This window comes from Vanessa tameamea, chromosome 11 (genome assembly GCF_037043105.1).
Source record: "Vanessa tameamea isolate UH-Manoa-2023 chromosome 11, ilVanTame1 primary haplotype, whole genome shotgun sequence".
NCBI lineage: Eukaryota > Metazoa > Arthropoda > Insecta > Lepidoptera > Nymphalidae > Vanessa > Vanessa tameamea.
Window position 1 is genome coordinate 12,546,919 of NC_087319.1, and position 13,346 is coordinate 12,560,264.

General features: G+C 34.7%; 2 protein-coding genes across 9 annotated transcripts in view; one reads left to right on the top strand and one right to left on the bottom strand.

Moving 5' to 3' along the window:
• Positions 1-358: 358 nt before the first annotated feature.
• LOC113395307 (oxygen-dependent coproporphyrinogen-III oxidase) lies at positions 359-7,590 on the bottom strand. Of its 2 annotated transcripts, XM_026632883.2 has the most exons (9): positions 7,291-7,590; positions 6,341-6,569; positions 5,701-5,766; positions 4,857-5,014; positions 4,501-4,631; positions 3,529-3,655; positions 2,557-2,720; positions 1,934-2,103; positions 359-718 (listed from the first exon to the last, which is right to left on the bottom strand). In XM_026632883.2, the coding sequence occupies exons 1-9, from the start codon at positions 7,371-7,373 to the stop codon at positions 602-604; spliced, it is 1,245 nt and encodes a 414-aa protein (XP_026488668.1). In that variant the 5' UTR covers positions 7,374-7,590; the 3' UTR covers positions 359-601. The 2 variants fall into 2 exon arrangements, with proteins under 2 accessions (XP_026488668.1, XP_026488669.1); XM_026632884.2 differs by lacking the exon at positions 5,701-5,766.
• A 105-nt stretch (positions 7,591-7,695) lies between these two features.
• LOC113395304 (syntaxin-binding protein 5) overlaps positions 7,696-13,346 on the top strand; it is a 244,771-nt gene continuing 239,120 nt past the window's right edge. For 2 of the 7 annotated variants that reach the window (XM_064216222.1, XM_064216223.1), the window contains exon 1: positions 7,696-8,138. In XM_064216222.1, coding sequence (XP_064072292.1) covers positions 8,016-8,138 — 123 coding nt within the window. In that variant the 5' untranslated portion in view covers positions 7,696-8,015. The remainder of the gene's footprint in view (positions 8,139-13,346) is intronic. The other 5 variants (XM_026632874.2, XM_026632879.2, XM_064216221.1 and 2 more) reach the window with 3 other exon arrangements.

Below are 13,346 nucleotides of genomic sequence, written 5' to 3' on the forward strand. Positions count from 1 at the left end.
TGCTTTAACAATATCATTGACAATTAATTTTAAATCCTAATATTCCATATTTCCATGACAACTTATATCCATGAAATCATTCATTCACACAAGAATAATCTGTAAAGACTATAATAACATGTTGCAAAATAATTGGATAAACTAATTTTCTGTATTATTTAATGTCAAACAAAAGTTATAGTCGTCTAATAAACATTATTAAGTTGACCAAGTATAAAATATATCTTTAAGCTATTAGAGACTGATTAGTAATTTAAAAATAACATTTCGAAACCAAATATCCACACTAAACTTTTCAAATAAAATTAGAATTTTGATACAGGTATTACGAAGCGGTATCGCAAATAAAACAAAGCACTTAATTGAAAAGGTAAATAATTTAATAGAGTTTATAAAAAATATTTGATAACAATTTATTTCTTTCTTCAAGCATTCACCCAGAAGAGAGCTATTTTAACACTACATTACATAACAGGAGAGTTTGACATTGCATCCATATGCACTATTTAAACACTTTAACACCAGGGCAGAGATTCCTAGGTGGGCCACACCTACCTAGCACCTCTCCCTAAAGTGGCTCGGTGCCTATGCATTGGGTAACCTAAGCGGCGGTGCTTTTAGGTTTTTCAATATTGAGCCAGTCTCTCGGTTCTTTCAGGACTTTCATTAACTTTTCCTCAGCTGAGTTGGGTAGGGGCTCGTGCATGTACTCCCATTTCTGTAAAAATTTGGATTTTTTTGAATAAATTAATTAAAATGCATCATATGTCAGGTTTTTAATACTGCCACAAATTACAGAACCAATTTCAAAATAATTAATGTTTGAATTAGACATTTTTATATATACGTATGTCAGTGTCACTGAGCTCCTTCTAATTTGTGTGTGTGTTTTGGATGGTTTAGAATTGAGGTAGTTTGTGGTGGGATCAGGTTCCAGGTAGTTTTTTAAATAAAAAATTATACTTATTCTTATATAAATTTTTTATGTACAAAGTTGAGAAGGGCAGCCTGTTTATTATTAAATAATATTTAATTCAACGTGGATAATGGATGATTCGTTTTTGTAAGACGAGCTCTAGAAAACTAAAAATAAAGACAATTATACACCGTGAAAACTAATATCTCATAGCATGGTATTTAAGAATAAATAATCAAAAAGTAAAATTCAACTTAAGATTTTAATATTCATTTTTCTTTATCTAATTGAATGGAATTGTAAACGGCACTGCATTAATGACTTAAATAATAAGAACAAATCCTAATCATTTTATGATATTTTAAATGATGCAATAAATTTTATCACACCATTAAAATAAATTACTCCATAAATTCATACATTACGATTTTTATGGGAAAAATAAACTACCTAATTTGCAACACTGAATTATTCAGGTAGAGTTTGACATTTAACATAAAAAAAAAGTATTTATTCTTTACTATTTAGGGATCTATACTAACATTATAAAAGCTCTGTAGCTCTGTCTGTAACCTCTTCACGCATAAACCTTTGAACCGATTTAAAGGAAATTTGGTATGGAGATAGTTTGAGTTCCGGGGAAGGACGTAGGCTACTATTTTTAATCTTCCCCTTTATGGGTTAAAATTGGAGATGGCGGTTTGTATATTATGAGTAGTTTTATAAATTTCGCGCGGGTAAAGAAACAGGTTCAGCTAGTTTAGTCATAAACTATTTTTATCATTATATATATTTGTATGTAAATATAAAAATTTAGTATAAGACTAATTGAGAAGTATTTTAAGTGTTTTTATAAAAGTATCTTTGTTTTTATAGTACCATTGGCTCACTTCAAACTGGAAAACAACTATGAAAAATATTGCTGTTTGGTGGTAGAATACCTAATGAATAGGTACCTACTTAGACGAGCTTACACAAAGCTCTACAAGAAAAATATTTTGTACAATTCATACTCACGGCATTCAACGGTAGAGACATGAGGATCGACTCGTATCTGGCCTCCGGAGTGTGCAGACCGAACTTTGTGCCTCTGTCATATATGAGGTTGAACTCGACGTATCGACCTCTGCGGAGTAGCTGCCACTGTCGCTCGTGGTAGCCGTAGGCGTCGTCTTTGTGTTTTTTAACTTTAAATAAAATATTATCATTAGTAATTAGTCGTGATGTGATAAGGCCCAGTGTGTCGAACACGTGAATCTTAACGGGATACCGAGTTCAAACCTAAGCAAGCATCACTATTTTTTTAAGTGATGGAAAAAATCGCGAGGAAAACGAAATGTATCGGATGCAAATCTACAACGTGTGAACCGACCTTCTCCAGGGGTGAGGGGGCCTTATGAAAGTGGAACACCAACAGGCTCTTACTTTGCTTTTCTTTTTTTAGTAAGTATTTATGACAATATTGGATCTAAGTCGAAGGTCAAGTACGCTAGTCGATCAAACATGACATTGTGTCGATGTAGGATTTTAAGCTTTAAATAAAAAAAAAAACAAATAAATATAATCGAACTAGAGTTGCTAGAATTCGTAAAGATTGTTTATTTGTCGAATATCTTTTAACAAAAACAGAGTTCGCTCACCGAGGGGGATGTAGCTCGGTATGACGGCCTCGGCGCAGGAGGTGACGAAGCTGAAGGCGCTGTCCTGGTCGGGGCTGTCCACGTCGTCGAAGAATATCCCGCCCACGCCGCGCCGCTCGCCGCGGTGCGTGATCGTGAAGTAGTCGTCGCACCACTTCTTGAATCTACGCAAGCCGAGACCACGATTATTCGGTTGCTTTATCCCTTTTGGACCCATTACAAGGAATTAAGGCTATCAAATCGGTTGGGGTTTTTGGCGCGAAATTCATTTACATCTCTTACAGTAGAGTGAGCGTGTAAAAATCGTCACTTAAGGAAAGAGTTTTCGAGTCCAGGCGACTTTTCCTCTCTATATCTGTCTCTTTCTATCTTATACCGTTTCATATAATATTATTTATACTTATGACTGATTATTTTATGAACGTGATTTTAATTCTTGTTATTAACTTTTTCTCAAACGCTGTTAATTTATTTCACTGTCTGTTATTTGATATATTATAATATTTATCGAAAGCTACTTCATTCAAACTGGGCTTCCCTTAATGTCTATGGGTGGTCCCCACTTACCATCGAGTGGCTCATTTGTCATTTGTCATTTTTTTATGGTATAGTTTGGCGGACGAGCACATGGGCCACCTGATGGTAAGTCGTCACCACCCATAGACAATAGCACTGTAAGGAATATTAACCATTTCTTACATCGCCAATGCGCCACCAACCTTGGGAACTAAGATGTTATTTCCCTTGTGCCTGTAGTTACACTGGCTCACTCACACTTCAATCGGAACACAACAATACTAAGTACTGTAGTTTGGCGGTAGAATATCTGATGAGTGATAATATAAAGTATTTGCGCACTCCCAGCTTCACTATAAAATCTCCCGTGCAATTAGCTATTCGTTATTATATTTTGCCAAGAACGGCCGCCGCTGTCGAAATCCTGCAGAGTAGTACTCGTATAATAATAGTTACCTGTCGTAGTAGGAGGGATCGTGAGTATCGCAGGCGTGTTTGAGTGTGAGGTGGAAGTGGACCGCGTCCTCTTCGTTCAGGTAATACGGAGTGAGGTCCGTGCCCCCACCGAACCACCAGTGCACTTCTGATATTCGAAGTATAAACGTATTTTTAAATTTAATTTAGGCATGCAGGCAACTTTGCTACATAGACATATCTCATAGACACTGGCAATGCGGGAGCACTAAATGAGAATCTAACATATGCCAAAGTTGGAACGTTCTGATCAGATTCCAGTAAGGGAGTTAGTTTATTTTTACCGTTTCGTTAATTTAAGCCTTGCTCGGTCGGCCGATATCGATAAATACCGCGTAGCGTATTTGCGGAGAATAGTGTCAAAGGTCTGTTCAGTACAACGACTCGCCTCGCGTTGATTTATTTGGGACGGAAATGATGCAGAGCGGTTTACGCATTAATTATGTAAAAAAAAATCGTTGGAAAATATATTGCCTAAATGAGTCGCCATATTATAAAATATGCCGAAAAATTGTGAAAAATAAAAAATCTTTTGTAAAATAGCTAAACAGCAAAGAACTGTTTTTTTTTTTGAATCGATGAACATGTACTGAATATTCCAAATGAACATATTATACATTTTTATAAGTTTTTTGATAAAGATTACCAAGAAAATACGTTTGAATGTAAATCAAATGAAGTTACTTTACGACTTAAAGCATTCATGGCTGATAGCCGTCAGCTTCTTATAATGCCTTTGTCTATGAGTTTCACGTGGTGCATTTGCCTTGTGTTCATTGTAAAAAAAAAAAAACAATGTTTTACTTTTAATTTTAGGTAATGTCAAATAAATAAAATAATTTAGAGCAAGCAGAAAATGTCTTAAATTCTAAAAAAACCTTTATCAATATCATGAGGTTAAGAGCTTGATTCTTTGTTACTTTTAATTCTAAATTGAATGCAGTATATCCATACCATTTTTATCCTTAACCTCGAAGTACCGATAGTTGAAGTGTATGGTGGGTACCATGGGGTTCCGCGGGTGTATGACGGCGCTGACGCCTGCTGCGAAGAATGGCAACTCTTTGCTTTCGAAGTTTTTACCCCTGATATTGGTAAAGATAACAAAAAACACAATTCAGCGAAATAAACCCAACCAGACATAATCAAGTATCGATTAATCTAAAATTATATACTTTGATAGAACTAAGTTGGACACATATATTTAGTACGAGTAAATGAAACGTCACTGAAATCATCAATTCATAGAAAAATCTGCCGATTATATAAGTTTGAAAAATGTTATTCATATTCTTTGATAAAAGAACAACCTGCTCTTCATCTGCTGCACGGCTGGCGGCGGCAGTCTACCCGACACCACGGAGATGTTGACTCCGGCCTTCTCGAACACCCTCCCGTCTTGCAGCACGCAAGTGATACCGCCGCCTCCTTCCTTGCGCGTCCAACGATCCACTTTGAACTTTGCTTCCTACGAAATTCTCACATATTTATAGATTTATTTGGATTGACATCTAATCAGCGAACGCAAGTACTCTTAATGAAGAAGTTGTGATAAGGTTTATTAAGTAGCGTTGATTTAAAATTATTCTAGAGTAGTAGGTACATATGATTTTAATTTTTTTTTTTGTAAGTATTAATTGTATAGTTATTATTGTTTTTCGTAACGAAGTTCTCTTACGCGGCTATTATACAACATTATTTATAGAACGAAAGTACGTCCCAACAATGTTTACTACAAAACAATTGTTTTGTTTTTTCAATTTATTTTGTGAACAAGCACACGTATCGGACAATCAAGTCTTACGAGTTCGTGACGTCAGAGTAATGTCAATATGAGGTCATCGAATTCAAATAAGATTCAGGTTTTCCTATCAAGCATTTTTCAAGTGTCATTGTAACAACCCTAGATCATGTCAAACATAGAACAAGTATCGAAGGTGTGAATGTAAACCTGAATACCTCAACACATACTTTATCGATCGATATAGAGCATTAAATTAGGATATATCGAAAATAATTCAAGCAATCAAAAAGTTAAAAATTTTGTATGGCAACATTAATATTTTGCAGAAAGTTTAAAAATTGTAATGAAATTGTATTCAGAGCTCATAATAAATTCAATGTTATATACATATTATAATGATCGTTGCGTACCGGCGAAGGTAAAAATATGTCGTTGTCAAAATCATAATCATCAGCTGTTTTTTCATCTTCCCATGCCTACAAATAAAAAAAATTAAATGTTAACTCCTAATTATTGTATGTCTATAGCCCAGTGCTTTGCTGTTTCCCATCTCAGAGAATGATTTTAGCTTTATCAGTTTCCTTGAAATTACTCCATAGCTAATATGTGTAGATATGTATATATATATGTTTAATAGTTCAACATAATATATGCAATTTTATTTATTACTCACCTTCAACTCAGATGAGGTAATCTGTAGTAAACATACAGTTAGCACTTTACCCCAACCTAGTCTCATTTAGTGAGCGATTTTTTAGTGAAAATAAGATACATAAATGCAGTAGCAGATTCGGATAGAGGTGGTATTTGTACTACGGGCCCAAGCCATTTCCAAAAAAGCATATGAATTCTTCTGTGACTAATCATTTCAATATTGGAAAAAAACCTAGTGTGTTTTTTCGTTTTCACTTATCTAAAACCTATCTTCAGTGGGGTCAATCAGTCCTAAATGACAATGCTGTATCGGTTACTGCAAAAATGTATCACACAGTCTACAAGACCTTAGCCTCTATATTCATCAAAGTGATGGTATTGTACTAAATTACAAACCTCATCTTCTTCCTTTTCTAATGCACGACAGAATTCAGCCTGTATTCTCATGATCAGAAGCTCCATCTGTGTCTTCATATCGTCCTGATTTTTTTGCAGCTGATGCAAGGGTGTGATAGGCTCAGCCATATAGTTTTTTAAATATATTAACTCTTTCATCTCGGCTTTGTTTCGCTTGAACTCCTTGTAAGCTACATAACCAGCACCCAATACTGCAGCACAATAGTATCTACAAAATGTAGGTACATAAATGTAAATAAACTTTGACATTTAATGTAGTTAAACCACTTATCATAAAATGCTTTAGGCATTTTATGATAAGTGGTCAGAAGTGGTGAGAAATTATACTATATTTTACTCATTTAAGTTGCCAGAGTGCAATTTAAGTAGTAGTAGTAGTACTAGTTACATTTTTAATTCTCTTATACAAAAATATCTTTTTTTGTCAGGACATTTTGTATTTCATATATATTTTTTATATGTAAGCTACTAAACCACCTGTTTAGTTGTTGTTGTAGGTAGATTTAAAAATAAATATATTTATTAAATATCTACAATTCTAGCTAACAAATGTAAATGTAAATTGTTAAGAATTAGTCATATTTTTTGGTTTGGATATAATATTTTCTTTAACTATAGTTTTGTAACATTTATTCTTTTTTATTTATAGATGAAATTTCGAAATTGTGTCGCCGGTTTATTTTTTCTGATAAAGAACGCATGACGATTGATAAGCAATATGATTAATAATTCCCATACCTATTCTTAAACAATTCTAAGTCAACTTCAAAACTACTACTTCAAGACTACGCAACATTTCAAAAGAAAACACTGAAATGCAAGACCAAATTTGAAGGTTATAGACCGGTTCATGTTCAAATCGTTTGAATACGAGTACAAAAATTCAGTAGTATAATTACGAAATAAATTAATATGTCATAATAACTTACCTTATAGGGCGATCTCTTATTTTCTTGTAACTCCCAAGGTAACTCAACGTTTTAAAGCTTCTAATCGCCACTTTATACGACATTTCTGTTTATTTTATAGGAATATTTGAAAAGAAAGTTCTGTTCCGCGTTGTATGTTGACAGCACGTTCACCGTTGCGCTATAAAATTGCCAATTCCACTGCCATGTTGACGTTAGCCTGACATTTGAGTGTTATTGCACTTTGTTTTTGCAATGCACGCCACCTGGCGGCCGCAGCCGTAAGCAGATATCAGCTGTGAAATTTTCCTCCGCAAGACGTGACTAGAAACCTGCATGCGCTATATGTGTTTATCTCTTTCCGTACCACGTGCGGGGAGATCGATCGGCCTCGTCGCGCTCTTTCAGGCCAGTACGCGGCGGTCCGTGTGACGGCGCGTGTCAGAATAGTTTCGAGTGCGCGTGTGTCGCCGCTCCCTGGTATCGATCTGTCGGCAGACCGCATTGCTGTACATTCCGGAGGCGGTGCCTCGCCTAGTTTTCGTCGATTGTCGGCGTGGCGGGCGCGTGTCGGCGTCGGCGGCGGCCCGGACGGCCCTGCGCAGTAGCGGTGTGAGCAGCGCGGGAGCGACCGACCTTCCTTCTGCCAAAACAGGCTCGCTGTCCGCGGCGGACGGCTGTGATGTAGCCGGGGCCGGCGTGCGAGCGGCCTTCGGACAAAGGATCCGCGCGATACGTGATTCGCAATGAAGAAGTTCACTTTCAAGGGGGTGCTGGACGGGTTCCGGAGCTCGGTGCAGGCGGCGCCGCGCGGGACCGAGCAGGAAATACAGGAGACCTTGCGTCCGGATCACTTCCAGATTAAAAAGGTAAGTGGTTGATCGCGCGTTGCGGTCAGAGTCTCCGCAGGCAGTGAGGCAGTGGGCCAAGGTGGGCAGGCCCAGAGGCCGAGGGGACGGTAGTGGGGACTACGTTCAGTTGGTGGCGTATAATTGAAACTCGATCTTCGCAAATCACATCGCACCGTTTTTCTCCGACTCGCGTGCACCGTGTTGTGTAAACTACGGTCCGTTGACACGACATACTCGCAAACCAAAACATCGTCGTGTTTACTATCGCCTCGGCAATTTTTATCATCGACGATATTCCGTTATACTCGAGTGGGAGTATTCGTTTCATCAGTAAAGTGTGATAAAACATTAGTCCTATTACGCTGACGTCAGCGTGCCCTTGGCCATGTCTTCTGTTAGCGCAGTAAACATAATCTCCTTAACTTGGCCATCGGTACTTTTAATCGTGCTCGCGTGCTTACTTCATTCTTTGATGTTTCATGTGAAACGAGAGCTGTGACTGTTGATACAACGTGTAGCCGAGGCCTTGTAGGTGGCAGAATTGCGTTGATATTGTGCCGATAAAAGATTAGATAAACGCTGCAACTCGATATACCTACGTAAACTTTTTTTCTGAATCAGGATGTTTTCACCATGCAATATGATAAAATTCGTACTTGTAATATTGAAATCGAAAAAGCTTTTCCTAGAACGGTTAATGCGTGCTGTCATTACATTATAAAAAAAAAAACTTATTAAAATAATGAATGAATATTCTTCGGCTTTAGTTATGAACCACAGCAACCAGTTCTCGCGACTACAGCCTAAGTAATTAGGTTGTCTCTAAAATCCATTAGATAAAGTAGGTCAAGGTTTTAGTTGAAAAATTGCTTCACGAAGGGTCGCCGTAGATATATGGAAATTTTTTTATGGATTCGTATGCAACATTGGGTATGTTTCTGTATATTATGTATCTGTTTAGTATTAGGGGAAAGCCGACCTATCTCGTTTCAAAACAATTTCCTATAACGAACGCTTACGGTATCGGTAATCTGTGGAGATTAAATTCTTTTCATCATTTTCTTTGAAGGATTCAACGATTTAACTCACGAGATACGAGATCGTTTGATCTTAACAAGGAAAGCTTTCAGAACTTTCATTCCCAATATTTATCTTCTTAATTAGATATCTTAGGCAATTTAAGACATGGGAGAAGAATGACTGTTCGACTCTTTGTGGAAAAATCTGCGAAGGATTCCAACTTTTAATTACCTACTCGACCCTTCGTATGTTTAGTAACTTTTTTAATTATAGACGGATTTTTTTTTTACTAGGTACTTTACTCACAGCAAATATTTCATATTAAGGCTTTGAAAAAAATCATTATTTAATTTCATATTATAACAGAACACTATTGGTCGCAGTAATTTTATAATGAAAAACAATAAAATGAGTTGTTAACTTTTGTGAGGTATCCGTGTTGTATTGTGTAACTGACAATAGGTGACAATATCGAAGGTTAAACTGTTTATAATATTCGTTATTTTTTAAATCAAATAATAAAATAAAAATTATAGAACTTAATATATACAATAGTTGTTTAATTGATACAAATTTTCAGTCGCTTCTTAATATAATGTTAAATGTTTTGTATTTTTTTTTTCAATGTCCTTTTATCATCGATCAACAACAAAATAAACTATGCAACAAATCCAGTAGTATCTCTTCAACATGACGTAACTTTTACGCTGACAGGTCTTGAAAGAGCATTTACTTCAATTACAAAACTATATTATGACGTCATTCAAAACTTATATTGGGAAACACGATAACGCAAATCGTTTGTATAAACATACGTCTCGTGTATAACACGCATCTATGTGTTTTATTTAGAACGATTATAAACTTTAAGAAATTTGAAGTATATTTATATACAATGAAATAATTTAAGACAAAGATATAAAACTAAAAAATATAAAAAATATTATATATCTTATCCAAGCATTATAATACAAATATTATCATATCTGTACAACACACATAAAGACGTTTATTATAGTGTACATAGGAGGTATATAGTTTATTTCAAAACGAAACAATGATTAAGTACATTGAATAACTATATGCGTATACTAAAATTATATACTAATTATTATAAACAAATAAGTGACTACAATACAATAAAATAGATTATAGAATAAATAAATTATAAATTATTTATTTTTATATAATTAAACAAGCTGTAGGTATATTTTTATGTTGCACATATTTAGTCTTAAACATATATAACATATTAAATCTGAATGAATCTGATAAATATTAGAAATACAAAAAAAACTATCTGTTGCTTGTTACGGCAACATGATTTAATTCTAATGAAATTTTACATTGTGCCTGGACCGGATTCGGACATAGGCGTAAATATCGGGATTTACGGGAAGTACGGAATATATGGCAATAATTGTATTCTAGGCTTTTCTAGTTATAGACAACGAGCTTCTCCTACCGGTTTGGTAAGGTATAAGTAACTCCATAGAATATTTAAATATTACAGGATAAATAAATAACGTCATGAAAAAACATTTTTAGTTAGTAGGTACCTACTAGTAGTAGTAGTTAGTACATTTACGGCGATACACTGATCAACTTGCAAAAGTTTCATCACAATCGACTAAATAGTTTAGGAATAGGTATAGAGGAATGACAATAACGTTTATTTATACTTTTAAATTATCATTAAAGTCTTTATAAGCTATGTGTGTCTATGATGAACCCTTTATCTTTCATTCGGTAATTAGTTTGGTCATCTTACCAAATTTCAACACATTAAAAATAGATCAAAGACACCGATTGAAAACTCAACGAAATCTTAATCCTAGACTGAAGTAGTTCAGTAGTTTATAATGTACGGATATGTGCACTGAGCGTACGGACGTAGTCAAATAAAATTAACTTTCTACATACTAATTCATACTTTCAAAGACCGCGTTTAGTACGTCTTGAAATTGAAAGTGTATGACTAAGAATGGGTGTTTGATGTTTTTTCTTGTAGGGAAAGAAAGAGGTTTTTGTTGGCAAAAGAGTAAATAGAAATAGATTGTCTGATGGTGAGTGATTGAGGCATCGTGAGAAGTATAAACGAGTCCAAGCAATAATGGAATCGACGATGGTACATTATTTTTATTGCCTTTTAAAGTAGACGCGCAAACAGGCCACAATATGGTAAGTGGTCTGTCGCTCATGAGCATCAACAATGCTAGGGACTCTGCCGAGCCGCTACCTTTTGGAAAATACTCTTTTCAGGCCTCCCTTAAAAAGTAAATTTGAATGCTGAGAGAACACTAAGGAGGGAATCCCTTGTTGATGTAATTACGTTGGCTTACTTAGACTATGAAACGGAATAGTAATACGGAACAAATGTTCAGCGGAGGAATAATTGCTCAATAGGTGATATGCACTCAAATAGATGAAAACCGGACTGCTGCACTTGCATTATAATGAAAATGTAATATAAGGTCAACGATTTAATTAGATTGCTTTAATAGCAACTAAATCTGATAGATATAATGGCTATCGTTGGATGTCCGTCCAAATTAATACTTATGTTCCTCAAATATTTGAACAACGATTTTCTTTTATAGTTGATAACTTGATAGCTCTGTTAGCTTAAGTATCAACTAGCTATTCCAAACGTCGTGATATAGTGAAGCTATATTGATATATCGAGCAATAACCTTGGAGAATGGCTCATTTTGTAGAGGAACAGCTTTGAAACTTCTATTATATAAACTATTAATTTTATCCTTCCAGACATGAAGATTTTAGAAGGATAATGTTCTAATATTATCATACTTATTGTATTGGATGTTTTTTATATTTACTGCAATAAGGCGTAAAGGAATGAACTTGCTTTTAGCGTTATTTAATACTTTACCGTTAAACAAGCTTTTATTATTTTACTTTTAATATCAATCAATTTTCATATAAAAATATATATTTTAGTACAAATATCGGCAGTCGTTTTGCGTGTGTATTTATACGAATAGTAATGTCTATCGGTTCAATGATACATATAGGAACTTATACTTACAACATAATGGATAGAATAAACCTTCACCGTGAAAAATACATAATATTCCAACGTAAGGTGCTTGGGCAAACGGCGTCGGAATCCGTTAATCTCAAATACATATAAACGTCCTATCCTATATCCATATATTTAAGAAGATATCTTTGAAAATATATTGATGTAGCAAATTTATTCGTTAAATTATAATGCTTAGCCAAAAACTTTCTCTGAAACACGAAACAAATATTAATAAATAAATTCACAAATATAATGGTAAAAGTTTCACGTCGAAATGAACAGCGGCGCTTGCTTGATGCGCGCACAAGTAAAAGCCGTTGATTTTTGTCTAGATATATATATTTATTTGTAGAATATAGAAGAAAATTCATAATTAACAATGCTGGTAATAATCTGTAATATTAATGACATTAAATCAATTGGGATCAATATAAATATGTTCCGACGGCTGTTAACAGTAATGTCGGACCTTCGTGTCTAGATTGATGACATCATTCTACATTAAACTATCTTTATAGCGTCCATCCAACCGATATTACACACTTAAAATGGGATCTACATACTTATATGCTAACTTTTATCCTTAATTTTGTTCAGATCGTGATCTTCTGTTGAATTTGAATAGGAAATTATCTGCTGCTATTTATAAAAAAAATAAAGAATGAATTACATCAATTAAAAATATTTTTTTATCTAAATTGATAAATTAGGATTTAACCAACCCGATTTTAGAAGGATAATTTAGAATGGATATGTAATTAATACGTTCTTACGAACAAAATAAAATATATGAAATAGAAAAAAGAGTTCATGATATAAATTCATGTATGTGTATATTCACCGTCGCACACTAGAGCTCTTTGGCTGATAAGTTCCTTAGGGCTTACATGGGCACTCTAGTCAGCTGAGGGCTGAGGGGCATTTACAGACTGTTACCGAACGCAATAACCGGGTGAAGCTCTGGGATTGCATTATTAAACCTCCCTTTGTGAGATTTAGATTACATTAGCCTCGTGCGGAATTAGGTCCGGCGTTGTGTGAATTAGTTATTTGATTGTATGTCATATGAGATTAATTTGTTAGTATATGTCTTGAGTTTATTTAAGATTAGAACACTCGCGACATTTTTCGTGTCTTATTCAATTCAATTCTTAGTTTAA